The sequence below is a fragment of the Danio rerio genome, chromosome 7 (genome assembly GCF_049306965.1).
Source record: "Danio rerio strain Tuebingen ecotype United States chromosome 7, GRCz12tu, whole genome shotgun sequence".
NCBI classification, from domain to species: Eukaryota; Metazoa; Chordata; class Actinopteri; order Cypriniformes; family Danionidae; genus Danio; species Danio rerio.
Window position 1 is genome coordinate 49407386 of NC_133182.1, and position 17615 is coordinate 49425000.

Consider the following 17615-nt stretch of genomic DNA (forward strand, 5'->3'; position numbering starts at 1 on the left):
ATGTTCATATTGAGCAAGGATCCATTAAATTGACCAAAAGTAACAGTAATGACTTTTACATTATTTCCAGAAAGAGAGAGAGAAAAAAAATAGAAATAATAAAAAGGGACTGCTTAAAATTTTTCTGCTACTGAAGATTTGCTGGATTTAGGCATGAGGTTGAGTAAATGGTGACACTTTAGTTTATGGATTAATTCTCACTATTCTCACTCTTTCATCTCACTGGATTATTGTCTTTCTATTAATAAAAAGGGCTTTTGCTTTGTAATTATAAAGCACATATTATGCATGATCTCATTCTACAACTCCAATCCTACTAATCAAATACCTATCCTATCTAAACCTTAACCCAAATATTACCTTATAACTTAAGATAAGTCTTTTGTGTGTCCAGAATGTGTCTGCAAAGTTTCAGCTCAAACACCCATCAAATTATTTATTATATATTTCAAAATATTTGTATTTTCTGCTCTGAACACAATGTAGTTGTTTTTGTTGCCTGTACTTTTATTGCTAGCTCTTCCCGCCCACCGTTCTCACGTTATTATCCACTGCTGTATGGATATCCGTTATGTTAATGTACAAAATAAACGTGATTTAAGGTCCGCGAACTAGGATTAAAGTGTCTCCTTTTATAATTGTACTGACATGTGGCTGTGGTGATAAAGTAACAATAAACTGGGATTAAAGTGAGTTCTTTAATAATTGTACTGACGTGTGGTTGTGGTGATAAAGTAAAAATAAAAATGATAAAATTGCTGTAGTTCATTACAAACATGCTCTGTTTTAAAAAAAATGTGAATTTGTAAAACTCTTTCTTGATCACATTTGATGATGACTGATGATCACAGAGCGCTAAACAGATCTTTTATTCCCAATTGATATGATTATATGCATTACTAAGGAGACATGTTAATACGTGCCTGTCAATCAATTCGGTGGGTGGGGAAACTGCACTCCTACGTCACATTGCAGTGGGCCTCGAAATGTGTGGAGTCTGTATCCTATTTTATTGTCAGGAAATTTAAAAAAAGAGACTTATGGTCTTTAGATCACCCCAATATTACTGGGGACACATTATACCTACACGCCGTCCTGTTCAAACAGCTTACAAAAAATGATTTTACATTATAGGTGCCCTTTGATGGATTGGTAATAGTGAGATTTGTACCTTAAAAATCTGTGACAGTGTTAATTGGTAATGTGTTAATTCCACATTTTTTGCCTTAAATGTTGTATTTGTCATTAATATTGTCACAAAAATCATGAGATATCGAAACAAAAATATTTTAAATTGAAATGTGGAAGAAATGCCATAAGTAGTTTGCAGAATTAATTTAAAATTGTTTTAAATCAAACTGTGAATCTTGTTAGGACTATGCAATGTTTAGTTTAGTAATCCAAACAAAAAACAAATGATACAATCAACACTGTTCACTGTTCAATTCTGATCAATTCTGCTTAAATCAACAGGCTGATCTTTATCTTCAAGACATGTTCTGTCCTTAGGGTATTTAGTCCCTGTCTTTGAATATGACAATAGTGAATCTCTCTGTTAATGGGGCAACTCTAATGAGTACACCATTACAGATCAATTAAAAAAAGACTCCATTACTTCCTATAGCAACAAGAACACAATCAACTCTTAAATACAAGATCAATTAAAAGGCGGACAGCAAGAGTTACCTCTGTGCAATGGTCTTTCTTTTATTATATTTATTGTTATTCTGTTTATTTTTGCCCTGTTTATTTGTGCTGCTCTTCATAAAATGCTCATCTGCATTAATAACTGGCTTAATGGCAATAAAAGCATTCCAGGAAATTTTGCAAATAAAAGCTTTCAGTGCATTTTTTATCCAAATGAAGATGGAAAAAATGAGGGAAAAAGCGGGAAAGAAATATCCATAAATTATCCAGTGACTCAGCTATTGGCCGACGTTCTAAATATTGAACATAACGAAGCGGTGTCTTTAAAATTTGAAGCAGAGCATCAGATGATTTATGGCATGGAAAGAGGAGCTCTGCTTGAAGTGGCGAATCTAGAGAACCCAACAGCATCTTACCATTAGTTCAAATAAACCATGTGTGTGTGTGTATGTGTGTGCTTGTGGATGTGTTTTGTGACAAGCTGTGTGAAGACTCTGTGTGGTCGAGCAGAAAGCACAGACTGTCAGTTGTAACCGCCAGTACATGACAGTAAATTCGACAGTGTCTGGGAACTCAAGCCCCTCAAGGAATACCCAGAACCTTATTGTGGGATTAAAACTCATCCACATCCATCATAACACTCCTTCAATGCACACATGAAAGACATGGTCATTAATGGAGTGCCTCACAGGTGTGCCTTGAAGGCCACAGTGATAAATCATTCAGCTGATGCTTTATGTTTATTTTGCATTTTGATTTTAGACCTTTGTTCACAATATATGTAGCACTGGTGAAATTGCCATTTATTTATATACAGTTAAAGGCAATATTTTTAGCTCTGCTGGGATTTTTATAGATTTTTTTTTAAAGTTTTTTAAATATTTCCCAAGTTGTTTAAGAGTGTACAACATTTTTCACAGCATTTCCAATATTTTTTTTTTCTTCTTGAGAAAGTTGTATTTGTTTTATTTTTTTTAGAGTGAAAGTAGTTATAATTTTTTTCAAACATCGTAGAGTCAATATTATTTGCCCCCTTAAACAATATATATTTTTCATTGTCTACAGAATAAATCATCATTATACAATGACTTGCCTAATTACCCTAACTTGCCTAATTGTCTAATTAACCTAGTTAAACCTTTAAATTGCACTTTAAGCTACATACTAGTATTTTGAAAAAAATGTAGTAAAATATTATATTAGCATGGAAAATATAAAATAAATCAGTTATTAGAAATTATTAATTATAATTTTGTAATGATTTCTGTATGTGGGCAACTGGAGCTACTATAACCAGTAGTGACTACTATTAGTAACTAAACTGTTTAAATAACCTAAATGGCTAGCAGGATGCTTAACAGCACGTTAGCAAGGAGAACGTGTCTTATACACCACAGGACCCTGAGTGTCTCTGTTGTCAGCAATATGGCAGAATAAGCAAGTAGGAGGCAGCACTGTTAGGCCCCGTTTACACGACATGTTTACACGACCTGTTTAACAACATTTTTTAACGTCGTTTTAGAATGAAAATAATCCACGTCCACACTGGCATTTTACCCAGCAGTTCTGAACAACTCTCCGTCCACACTATACTGCTCAAAATGCACATCATGTGACCACACACACACTCTGGCCTGCACTGCAGCGATGAGAGCTGTGCATGTTAGACGGTTCATCAAGGATCTACCGCTGGATCTAATCCAGTTATTTTTATTAAATGTTATATTTAATTCATCTTGTCTCTATTCAACAACATATTCCCTGACTTTGGTCCTTTGAATCTATTAATTGTTCTCAGGTAACGTGTTTTGGCTGAGCGCAAAGATTGCTTGCCTTTATATTCTATAATGAATAAACATATTGTGCATTATACTTATTGGCCATTATTGGTTATTAAAACTGATCAGAAAAATAGAGGTTATGTTTCGTATTTTCAATGAAAATGAAAGGAGGCAGTGATGTTATAGGCTCCATTTTGTTATGCAAACAGGGAAGATGATTTTCATATAAATATGCAGCAAAACAACGCCTCAACATTTTCGGTGTCTGTTAAGTTGCTTATATCAAAATGAAAATAGGCAGTTCCTTAAATCATGTTTTCATTTTATTGTTAGGATAGTGAAACAATGTAGCCAGAATGATGAGAATGAGGTTATAAAGTATACTGTTCCCTTTGAAGATTTACCCGTTGTGTCCTCGGGAGTTTGTTTTCCATTTCAGTCTGAACTTACAAGGAGAGGGTGCAAGACTGAACTGTGTGTAAGCTACTTATTGCTGAGGAAAAGCCCCAGTCAGAGAGGCAAATGTCTGCAGCCACACCTCCATTTTCAGATGTCTCCTTTTTCCCCTGTCCACACTGACACAGAGCAGCTCTATTTTAAAATGAAAATGGCCTCTTCAGCATTTGCAAAAAGCTCAGTTTTCGGCGCTCGAAAACTCCAGAGTAGAGTGGACGGAAGACGTAACCGTAGCAAAACTTGTGTGTTTTAAAACTAAAACATATAAGTGTAAACAGGGCCTTAGTTAATCATTTTATTCTGAGTTTAGAACATGAACAGCCCTCAACAGGACCATACCACTGAGTGCTTCCTTTACACACCACCCTCATTGATGGTGATGGCCAATATTTTATAAATAAATGAAATGTTAGGCTTAAATCACAGAGGCCAACTTAAACAAAATGGCTAGCGGGCAGGGAGTTTGAGATCCCTGCTTTAAATTGTAACTATTTTACAATATGTCCTCTTCACTGTTTTTTATTCAAATACAATCAGCCTGTGTAACCATAATGTTATTTTTTTATTTACTAACTATTTATTAATATAAGTCAATAATTAACATTTCTAGAACTCTACCTAGCTGTGTTTCTAATAGTGGTCAGCACTACTCTGTAAAAATGCTAGGTTCCATAGAATTGATTTGTGTAGGGGCAACATAAAGAAATTCAGTTGACTTATTAGTTCTTATAAATGTATGGAATGGACCTAAAACAATCAAGTTGTCGCCCCAAAAAACTCTTAATAAAGAGTTTTATTAAGAAACATAACTCATAATAAATATAAGATAATATAATATAATTAATATAATATTAAAAAATGTTATGATTCAGCTCAATTAGATTAGTTTGAAAAACAACTGTAATTAATAATACAAATGTAATTTTCTGAGTGTTTGTTTAGCACATACCACAACTGGAGTGTCTCTGACAGTGTTTTCAGGTATGACCACTTCATATTTGTCCTTCTCCCACTGTGGAGGCTGGTTCTTCACGTTAGTGATGGTGACTGCCAGCTCCACTGAACTACTGCGATTCCCTCCATCTGTAGCAATGATCTGCCTGCTGATGTAGGTCCTCTGGAAACAACACAATTAATTACTAAAATGCCAAACACACAACAGGTAGAAAGTATACTAAGACAAAGGATTGCAGGCTGAAGCTCAGAGTGATTTATTGCAACAAAAAAGCCTTATGTACAGTAGCATGAGATATACAAATATACATATATACATACATTCCGAAATTATTGATTATGATTTTACTTTATGATAAAAATCTGTAGAATATCAAGCAAATATAATGTTCCTTTAACATGTTTTTTTTATTAATATTGTTAATATATCATTATCATTATCATTAAATCATTATCATTATACAATATCATTTTTGACTAGTAATATGCTAATTGCTAACAGCTGAATAAACAAACAGCTATCTACATTTTAACACTCCAGATATTGAAATCGTTGCATTTAAGTTGTGTCCTATCCGAACAAACAATGGAAATCTTATTTATGAATAAAAAAATAAATAAAATAATAAAATAAATAAATAAATACACACATGTATGACATATTTAATACATAATGAAATATTTATAAATATAGTTTAAGAAAATTAAAATTAAAATGTATTATTAAAAGGTATATTGTTGTTTTAAAAACTATATTAAAACACATTTAAATTGTTTACAATATTTTAATTTTAACATTATAATAAAATATTTTTTTTCTAAACAAGTAATATACAGTTGAAGTCAGAATTATTAGTCCTCTTGAATTATTAAATCCTCGTTTGTTTTTCCCCAATTACTGTTTAACGAAGAGAAGATTTTTCAACACATTTCTAAACATAATAGTTTTTATAACTCATTTCTAAAATTATCTATATTTCTAATATTTATTTTATTTTTGCCATGATAACAGTAAATAATATTTGACTAGATATTTTTCAAGATACATATATACTGCTTAAAATGACATTTAAGAGCTTAACTAGGTTAATTAGTTTAACTAGACAGGTTAGGGAAATTAAGCAAGTATTTGTATATCAATGGTTTGTTCTGTAGACTATCGATAAACAAATTAGCTTAAAGGGGCTAATAATTTTGTCCTTAAAATGGTGTTTAAAAAATAAAAACTGCTTTTATTCTATCCAAAATGAAACAAATAAGACTTTCTCCAGAAGAAAATAATATTATGAGACATAGTGTGAAAAAATCCTTGCTCTGTTAAACATCATTTGAGAAATATTTAAAAAAGAAAAAAAATTAAAGGAGGGGTAAATAATTCTGAGTTCAACTGATAAATACCATTTAAGCATGATACACAGAGTGAACTGAATTTGGTAGGGGGATAAAAGATGATTGATGTCCAACCTGTTAAACCTCTTCCTCTCCCTGTGCTATTTACTGACATCCACTAGCCACTAAATCTCAGAGGACACCATTAACTAAGACAAGTAATCACTTTAGCTGTTGCCATGATATAGAACATAGTCACCTATTAGGTGTTTAGTCCTATTTTAAAACCTTCCATGAAAAAAAACTTTATTCAACCACACATTGCAGGAGAACAGATGTGTGCAATACACTGTACATAATAAAAAAAAAAAAAAAAGAAAAAGGCTAGACTGTCTGAACAGGTATTTGGTGTATTGTAGTATGCATATATAGTAAAAATGAATAGCACTGCCCAAAATTAAAAGGAAATTTCAGATACATCCCGGTTATTTGTGTTAATAACTGGGATGTATCTGAAATTTCCTTCTAATTTTGGCCAGTGCTATTTTTCAAATATCATTTTTACTATATATGCATACTACAATACACCAAATTTGGAAACTGGTGATAATCTTCTTAATTATTTGGCAAACCCTTTTTGTCTGGAAGCCTTACTTTCCAATTTTCTCTGAGTCTGAATCTTTTTAATGTGACTGAAACCTCCTGACAGCAGGTTGTACAGATGAAGGCCAATTCAAGATCCTTTCAGCCACAGCAAGAGAAGTTGGTCTTTCCATATCTGTGATTTCAAGAAAGTTTCATCATTTCAAAGTGTCTAACTCATTCAAGTCCCCCAAAAGTCTAGTGTCCAAAAAAAGACAAATGCACAAGAGAACAGGATAATACTAAGAATCTCAGCTGGTAATCTTCAACACAGAAGCTGGACTTTCTCACCAGTTTAGCTATGAACAGTATTAGGATCAGTCTCTGCAACACTGTCAGCAGAAGGAATAAAAAAAATAAAAATAAAAAATAAAAAATTGACTAAACCTTAACTGAGGAGCAGTGTGTGACTGGTTTTAATTCCTTGTAGACTCATTTGATAACTTGATTAGCACAGATCAGCCAATTTAACTACAATTTTCTACATGCTCTATTATATGTTTTAATAAAACATTTGACCACACTTTGTTTTGATGGTCTGTTGAATTTAAGTTACATTGCATCTATATGCTAACTAATTCTCATTAGATTTTAAGTAGACTGTTAGGTTGGGGTTATGGTTAGTGTTAGGGTTAGTGTAAGTTGACATGTACTTTCAAAGTTTCTTATAGTCAGTTAAATGTCTGTTGAAGGAGCAGTATCAATGGATATTAAGCAGACAGTCTACTAATACTTAAATGGACCTTCAAAAAAAAGTGTTACTGATATTTCTGTTGACCAGACTATACAGTATACATATTTTCTTAGAATCGATAGACAATTACATTTTCTGAATGCTGAACAGTGTAATATTAATTCTGCTACAGTTAATTCTGAAAGCTAATTTAAATGTTTATCATTAATAAACTTTTATTAAGATTCTTTATTTGAAGTGTTATTTTTGTATTTTTAGAATTTTTCAAAAACATTTTTTTTGCAATTGTATTCTTCAATACTCTAAGAATTATTAATCTGAGACTTCAGAACTCAATTTTAGTCACTTCCATTATGTATTTTTTCCCCAATTGAACGCTTCAGTGCACAACGCAAAACCATGATATTTGAAAATTGCTAAAATAGAGTTATCTATTTTTGCAAATAAGCTTCTCAATAATATTTACCCCTTTAACCTTGTTTGCTACATTGCACTTCATAAGTTTATTTTACTTTTTTTTTTTTTTTTTTTTATCAAGCACATACTGTACCTGGATTTATTTTCTCATTCAGGATATTTCTAGATTAAAAAAAAAACAAAATCAAAACTGGCAAATGGTTTCCATTTTAAGGACATTAAAAGTAGCATTAAATGCATGAAAATAAATAACTTGCATCAGATGTTTTGGCTTTAGGTTTATAATAATATAAGGATTATTTTTCTAATTTCGGTAACACTTAATTTTGATGGTCAATTTGAGTATTGTCTGCTTAATATCTGTTGATATGCTCCTTTAACAGACATTTAACTGACTATAAGAGACTTTGCAAGTACACGTCAACCTACACTAACTCTAACCCCAACTTAACAGTCTACTTATAATCTATAGAGAGTTAGTTGGCATGTAGATGCAATGAAACTTAAATTCAACAAACGGATCATCAAAATTTAGTGTGACCTAAATTTCTTTTTAAATTGTCAGCATTGTCTACATGATTATGCATTAGGGATGTAACGATATCAGAATTTCACGGTACGGTAATACCTCGGTATGAATGTCACGGTACGGTATTTATTGAATCATTTACAGGAAAAAAAAAAAACTTTTGAAAATACTCCAAAAAAGTGCCAAAAGTGTCAATGACATACAAATTAGCCATCTATCTGTAAGCTTTGAAACAGGAACTTCAATTTTAATAACAAAAAATTATTAAACCATGTAAAAAAAATAAAGTTTCAATTTAGTATTGTTAAAAACTCATCACATTTAACATTTAATCACTCACTTAGATAGAGATGGGTTTAAAGGAAAATTATCATATAAATATAATCTGGTAAAAGCTGGTATCTCTGGGTATTTACAATGTCCCCTGCAACAGAAAAAAAACCCTCTCATTTTGGACTGAGGATTCTGGGACAAGAGAGATATGACTTGGCCCATGTTGACAGCAGTGGGGTAACATTGTGCATTGTCTTTCCCCCACTTGAGAGGACAAACCATGAGTGAGATAGAGATCTCTTTGCGGTACAAGTCAATGTCTGCATCAATCTGAACAGTGTGCTGTGTTTCTGCAGTCCCCATGACTGTTATTAGTCGTATTCCCCAACTTGCAGGCACGTGCACACATAGGGCTCAACCTGTGCAGTGTACATGCCCTTTTTAGTCTTGGATAGAAAATGCCCTTCCAAAACGATCAAAAGTGCCCCCGCGACGCGACACAACCTCCGTCCAGTCCAGCCCTTCAGTAGGCGCGCGATAACACCTCTCTTGAGTATGCGCGCTCAACCCCCCCTCGGCGCTTTACAATACGCGCGCCACAACACAGCTGATCAGAACGCGCGCGACAGCACTATGAAAGTAAATCAGTAGCAATACTTGAGAGCTTGCAAATGTAAATGTGAGCACTTGTGATAATAATATTTGTATGTGTAGGTTGAAATGTACACTTACAGCTCTGATGTGAACAGCTGAAATCCTCGATTTGCACACACACACAACAATCCACACACTTGTGTTTTAAATTCGAAGTTGCAGATTAATAGTTGTGTATTTGTAAAATGTCATTCACAAATACAAAGTGACAGACACACGTGTGCACGGCAAATTTGACTGCATCTTCACTCTACAACCACAGGTCGGCACTCACAACCTCTCAGATTCGTCAGTACAACTACAAATCTCCCGCGCTCTGACTTTTGCTACACATCTCCCGCGATCTCTGTAGCAGAACTCATCTGTGCACTCGCAGATGCAGAGGCGTGAGCAGCGCTGGGCAGGGGAGGGGCGGGGCTGGTGTAAAGCTGTTTGATTGGCTGATGCCTGACCAATGAACAATGCCAGCAGCCAACAGGACTGAGGTGCAAAATAATCATTTCCCATGATTATTTTATTATTTAGGGTTTATTTAAACTCTTTTCTGAAGAGATTCTTGTTAAAAAATAATAAATTCTGTGGAAATGTACATACCAGTAAAAGAGCAGCAAAGCCAGTTTATTGGCTAGAGCCAGCCAATGAGATGGGGCGTTTCTGTTTGTCAGGACACAGGGCAGCTCACGTTGTTGGAGGCCTCGAGCAATCAGAGGGTAAGTTATGATTTTTAATAATTATCTATATGTTCAATACTGTTAGCTAAGCTAAGGACTGTGCTGGGTGCTTCTCTTGTTTGTTTCTTATATAAGAAAACAGTTATGAGTTATCTAGGAGCTGCTTTCAATCATGTTATATGGTTCTAAAGATACGATTCAACCCACATGAAATAAGAAGTTGTAATAGTATTTATAGTAAATAATAGTACGTTTTTGAACCATACTAACTATAGTAAACTGTATTATACAGTATATATTGCAGTATCTACAACTTTGTTAATGAATGCAACAGCACACTGTAGTATTAACTAGCATGAACTTTAATAAATTGAAGTATACTTGTATGTATGTATGTATGTATATATGTATATATATATATATATATATATATATATATATATATATATATATATATATATATATATATATATATATATATAGCTTAAATTTGAAAAAATTGAAATATAGCTATCTGTTTAAAACTAAACATTCTAATGCCATTTATTATGCAAATATCAAGTTGAAACAAATCTGTTAAGAACACGTATTTATATGTAAAACCTAATACATTTTAAAGCAGTTTCATTTCTTTCTAATTTTTACATCTACATGCATTACATTTGATTTAGGTCCACAACTTGCATCCTTCAACATGATATGTGTGTTCAAAGGAAGAGCAACTAGGTGAGGGAGACAGTGTCCATCGCTCGGCTGAGGGTCCACTTTGAGCATCTCATCTGCAGGGTTAAGCAACATAAGCTGAACAGTCATCATCTCTCTCTATTACAGCGAGCATCAACCAGCTTTACACAATGGCTTGCTTTCTGACCATTAGTTAAGGCTTGAGCAAAGTATCAAAGAGGAGATAACATTTGATGGGTAATGATGAAGTTGGATTTACCACCTCCATCTCATTATGAACAAGGAAAAACCCTGAAATATTTCAATACAAGTAACTAGACATTTGCACTGCACTTATTTGGACTGTAAATTTTATTTGACAAATTACATTTCACTTACAGAACAGGTGTCAAACTCAGTTCCTGGAGGGCTGCAGCTTTGCAAAGTTTAGTTCTAACCCTAATTAAACACACCTGATCAAACTAATTGAGTCCTTCAGGTTTGTTTGAAACTTTCACTTAAGTGTGTTGAAGCAAGGTTGCAACTAAAAACGTGCAGGGTTACGGCCCTTCAGGAACTGAGTTTGACACCCCTGCCTTACAGTAAAGTGTAAAAATACTACATTAAACAATTATCAAAATAAAAGTTGTGTTTGTGGGTGAGTGTGTGTTTTGATCAAATCTGTAGTCATCTTGGCAAGTAAAAAGAGAAAATAAAGTCGGCTTCCTCTTGAATGATCTGAATCATTTTGAAGTGTTTGTAGATGAGCTGGATCATCATGTCATCTTTAGCATAAATAACATCCTATTCAAGCTATGCAGCTTCTCTGAGTTCCTCATCGACTTGAAACATGCTGATCTCTCCTGTCACTCCATCCTTACAGGAAACTGAGAAATAACCTATAGTTAGTAACGTTCATAATTAAAAAAGTGATATAAAGGACATACTGTACACAAACATGTAAATAGATAGATGGATAGATAGATATGATGCAGGTTATAATAACAAAAACCGGTATGATCTGTAAGAAACTGAAACGCCTAGTGTTATTTTTAATTGCTATTAATGTGTGTGTGTGTGTGTGTGTGTGTGTGTGTGTGTGTGTGTATGTGTGTGTGTGTGTGTGTGTGTGTGTGTAAATATACTTCAATTTATTAAAGTTCATGCTAGTTCATACTACAGTGTGCTGTTGCATTCATTAACAAAGTTGTAGATACTGCAATATATACTGTATAATACAGTTTACTATAGTTAGTATGGTTCAAAAACGTACTATTATTTACTATAAATACTATTACAACTTCTTATTTCATGTGGGTTGAATCGTATCTTTAGAACCATATAACATGATTGAAAGCAGCTCCTAGATAACTCATAACTGTTTTCTTATATAAGAAACAAACAAGAGAAGCACCCAGCACAGTCCTTAGCTTAGCTAACAGTATTGAACATATAGATAATTATTAAAAATCATAACTTACCCTCTGATTGCTCGAGGCCTCCAACAACGTGAGCTGCCCTGTGTCCTGACAAACAGAAACGCCCCATCTCATTGGCTGGCTCTAGCCAATAAACTGGCTTTGCTGCTCTTTTACTGGTATGTACATTTCCACAGAATTTATTATTTTTTAACAAGAATCTCTTCAGAAAAGAGTTTAAATAAACCCTAAATAATAAAATAATCATGGGAAATGATTATTTTGCACCTCAGTCCTGTTGGCTGCTGGCATTGTTCATTGGTCAGGCATCAGCCAATCAAACAGCTTTACACCAGCCCCGCCCCTCCCCTGCCCAGCGCTGCTCACGCCTCTGCATCTGCGAGTGCACAGATGAGTTCTGCTACAGAGATCGCGGGAGATGTGTAGCAAAAGTCAGAGCGCGGGAGATTTGTAGTTGTACTGACGAATCTGAGAGGTTGTGAGTGCCGACCTGTGGTTGTAGAGCGAAGATGCAGTCAAATTTGCCGTGCACACGTGTGTCTGTCACTTTGTATTTGTGAATGACATTTTACAAATACACAACTATTAATCTGCAACTTCGAATTTAAAACACAAGTGTGTGGATTGTTGTGTGTGTGTGCAAATCGAGGATTTCAGCTGTTCACATCAGAGCTGTAAGTGTACATTTCAACCTACACATACAAATATTATTATCACAAGTGCTCACATTTACATTTGCAAGCTCTCGAGTTTCGCAACTGAATTACCTTCATACAGCACCGCTATTCAGCACGCGCGCGGCGACAACACCCACTTTAGGTTCGATCATTTCCATCTTTTTTTCATCTCCGCTACTAGCAGCACACTCCATTTCTGCATTACTGGATCTGTAGCGACAACAGACCGCAAAGGATTATGGCCACGCCGGGGCTGATGGGAAATGAAGTTTCAGCTACCTCCCGTTCGCTTCATTCGCCTGAGCAAATTTTCTCAGAAGACCTATAGTTTTACCGAGTCATGCGACTTCGGCAATATCGAAAAAATTTAATATTGCGGTATGACGGTATTTACAATACCGTTACATCCCTATTATGCATAGATCTGAAACCTTAACTCAGTAGGCACACAATGTCATAAAACGTTAATATTAGGTTAGATTTAGGTCGTGATGTCAGTTTCAATTTAATGTCTAGCCAGCTTCTATGGACAACGTTATTTTGACGTCCAATAATTACATCAAATGACGTTGATATTTGGTTGATTTTAGGCTGTGACCAAAATCCAAAGTCGAGCCAACATCTTAAACCAATATCATAATGATGCCAAATACTGACATTTATTCGTCAGGTATGGAAACCCAAATCCATCGTCTGATAGACATCATAGTGGTAACATCTACACAACGTCAAGCTGTAACATCATAATTGGTTGATATTTGATTGATTTTAGGCTGAACGTTGGACATTGACGTCAGCCTGACGTTGGGTTTTGACGTCAATGCAATTTTCATTTCCAAAAAAAAAAAAATGCAACGTCCTCACAATCTTGGGGTGCAACGTCAATCTGATGTCATGTTGACATTTGCCTGCTGGGAAGGCATTGATATCTTCTTTTTGTCACCACGCACACACAAACATGCATGCACACACATCAACACATACGCAGAATCCATGTTACAAAACATTTCATTATATTCTTGTAACATGATGTCTAAATGTAAATATTCCCATTTCACATCAACTTCGAGGAGCTTGTCATACACATAAATGAACAAATAATCATCCCAGTACTTTAAAACAACAGGTCACCTGTAAAAGGAACCATGCCAAGTGTGTCAACTCAACAAATAGATGCATCACTGCATTTGTCTGTCATCTTACTTCAAATGCCTGCGCATATCAGCAAAATCACTGATGCTGTCTGCATTCACAGTCTTTGGCTTGTACAGGCGGCTGTCTAAATGTAGAATGATGTGAAATGACAGCTAAACAATTTTCGCCCACCGTCTTTAATCGCACAAAGAACGTATACAAGTGCTCAAACACGGGCAGACAAAGCCTCACCATATACACCAGCCGACATAAGACCTTGGTAGTCATGGCAACAGTTTTACAAAGGTCTCTCGTCAAAGGTGGTCCAATATCATTGGCTTTCAAACCTAAACACCTACTCACACACACACACACACACACACACACACACACACACACACACACACACACACACACACACACACACACACACACACACACACACACACACACACACACACAATCTCTCTCTATTCCCAGACACACACACACAAACACCCCATCAATAATCGCTATTATTGCTTAAACAAAACTTTTTTATTCCTCTACACCAGGTTAACTCAGTCAACTATTATACAAAAAAAAAAAAAAAAAAACAATCACATAAAAACATTTTTACAACCCAATCAATTATCTGAGCAGAGTGCTGTGTGAAACTGTTGTGGACCTGCTAAATCATTCACACCGCAGCATCTTAAAACTTCACACAAGAACTATATACAATATTCATGTAGCAAGTGCAATTTTGGATCTCTTTCCACACACCTCGAACTCCTGCCCTCTATGAGGATTTAATGATGAATCATTCCACTGGAAAGTATTCCTGAAACTTCGTCTGAAACTTGCTGTTTTTATTTTAAAGAGCACAGCTCTGCGTGCCGCCCACACACTCAGGTAAACTCAGTCTTACTTTACATTTGAACTGTAAGAGCTTCACTTGGTTTGAACTGAGCTCAAGTTGTGTGTCTGGAGCAGGACTGACCTGCGAGATGGGCTGGTTAACATAGACCCAGCCAGTCAGTGGATTCACTTGTAGATACTCCGGCTGTTCCTCGGACATGGAGTAAGTGATGGCTGCATTGGTGCTGTAATCATCATCATGTGCGGCTACTCGCAGAAAACTGGTACCGATCATCGTGTCCTCCCGCAGGAAGTCTGTTGAAAGAAAGATTATGATTACTTAACATGAAATTGAAAGATAATCGGATAAAACCCTCTGATAATTATCACATGTCCTCATTCTGTCTTAGAAAGTCCATGTGCAAACTACTTTAATATTTCTGACCCAAAAAAAGCAGAATGTCTAAAGTATAGTTCTGTGATGTAATGTCCAGGGTTTGACATGCAAAACCAACAAAACTATTAAAACACTATTTATTCAACATCAGTGAAGACAATAATTGCCACCACTGTACTCGTCTCTTTCTCTAAAAAAAATAATAAAAAAACTAAAATAAATAAATAAAAAACACTTAGAAAAATTTGATTAATCTAAACCAAAATAAGCAAACAATATAAAATCAGTTTGTCACAAAGGTTAATTAGAAAAAAATGCTTATTAAACAGGCAAAGTGGGTCCATCAAATATACTTGTATGATGCAAACAAAACAAACCAACAACTGTTATGCTGATACTACAGAGTCTCCTTTATGCAAATCATAGCTACTACTAAGTGAATTTTGAGAGGAGCATGTGATATGATTGATCACAGCCCGTCTCTCATTCTTAATCAGCAATACCCCATCAGATCGATCCAAGCCTACACTGTAAATGCATTGTAAATGCATTCATTAAACTTATATTATGTTAAACTGACTTAAAACAACTTGTATACAGTAACTTACAAAGTTAGAACATGGTTGAGTTAGTTAAATAACTTACAATGAATTAAAAACATGTGCTGTCATGACTAACTGTTCATATATATATATTTTTTGTGTTCAATAAATAGACAGATTTCACTATCCTGCCATAACTTTGAAGAATCCCCCTTCCACCTTATCTCCTCATTATCCTCCTTTACCAGGGGGAGCTCAAGAGACCTACCTAATCTCTGACACCCTTACATGCTAATTGACCTGGCGGGAGCCCTGAGCTCAATTGCGTCCAAGCTTAGGGTTCTCTCCTGGAACAGCATGCCAACTCTGGTAATAGTGTCAAGCAATATCTGAGTGTGAACTCTTGAAACTTAGGGACAGCACAGGACAGCAATGTAGTAAAAGAAACCTCTGCTTAATAACTTGGTTTCTATTCACGTATTATCACACTAGACAGCTCAAGCACTGCACAATCATATTTAACACAAGTGAATGAGGGCAAATTTAAATTGTTTATGCTTACAAGTTAATCTTTAACTATCACTGTTAACATATTTGAAATAGCGTATTTAAGTGATTTTGATTACCCTGAACCAGTTTTAGCATAAATGAATAATCAGTTTGATACATATCTCTGCAATATAGTATTGGAACTTTATCATAACAAATGTTTACTGTACATACTGTATAACATATAACCACAAAACAGAAGTGAGTAGTGATGACATTATCTTAAATTAGACAAAACCAACACAAACCAACAAATACTGTGCCCAACCTGATTAGAAGCAGTACAACCATTGCATATTAATAATCATGAAGGAGTAATTTCCTAAGCAGACTGCACAGCAACAAGCATTTTCTTTTTCTGCCGTAGCCCTGTCCACATCTCACTGGACTCCTCAAGCACTGCTCATGCATACTAAAAGTCGATGGACGAAGTCAAATCTATTGTTAAAGTCAAAAAATTGAACTTCTTAGATTAGTAATTCATATTTTTTTCCATGCATAAGTTGAATAAGATTTAGATCAAAGAGTTATCTTGTGTGTGGGTTTGTACACGATTCATATACAGCAACCATATGTTAGCATTTATTTGTTCTGTAATGTTGTGATTTACAGAAGTTTCTTTTATATTCACATTTTGTTGGTTTATCACAAACTTTCAATGGAGAGACACAATTATAAAGATAAACCTATTAAAAAAATAAATCTGTACAGACATATCATCAATTGTACATTCAATAATAAATATCTTAATTTGTTTTTATTTTTTTATGTTACCCTTATGATTAACCTCCACTTAAAGTCGTGGCCACATCACCACTGCCGTGGCCCGCCATCAATTATTCCTTACAAATCAGCATTTTGAACAACATCACTGTGAGTTCCTGATCACAACATATACAGTATATATTTAACACATATATATTTAACCTTTGAACATAGTAGCTAAAAATACAATACCACAGCGCTCTTCCAGGTACTGTGTGATTAACACCTCAAGTGTATTACTGTACACCATAAAAGCATGTTTTCAGCATAAGCATGATGGATGTCATGAAATGAAAGACATAGCTAGCAAAAGCCTTATTTTCATGTACAATGTGGAAATTGATTGTTGCTAGAAATTTCCCCCATTTATTAAGGTGCATATTGAAAATTTAACTCTGTTTACTAACTACATTTAATAACACAGTGCAAATCAAGCAGTCTGAAAAGAAATTGATTATTGCTCACATTCGTAACGTAGGTTCTCAAATTTGGGGTTGTTGTCATTCTCATCGAGGATCAAAATGTTGAGTTGGCAGATGCCTATAAGAGGGTCCGCAGCTTG

General features: G+C 34.7%; 1 protein-coding gene across 1 annotated transcript in view; it reads right to left on the minus strand.

Moving 5' to 3' along the window:
• si:ch211-186j3.6 overlaps positions 1–17615 on the minus strand; it is a 435691-nt gene that overhangs the window by 180880 nt on the left and 237196 nt on the right. The window contains exons 10-12 of the mRNA XM_001920953.7: positions 17519–17615; positions 14943–15115; positions 4834–5001 (exon numbers count right to left, since the gene is read on the minus strand). The exon at positions 17519–17615 is cut by the window's right edge and continues 74 nt beyond it. Of these exons, the coding sequence (XP_001920988.3) occupies positions 4834–5001; positions 14943–15115; positions 17519–17615 (438 nt within the window). The remainder of the gene's footprint in view (positions 1–4833; positions 5002–14942; positions 15116–17518) is intronic.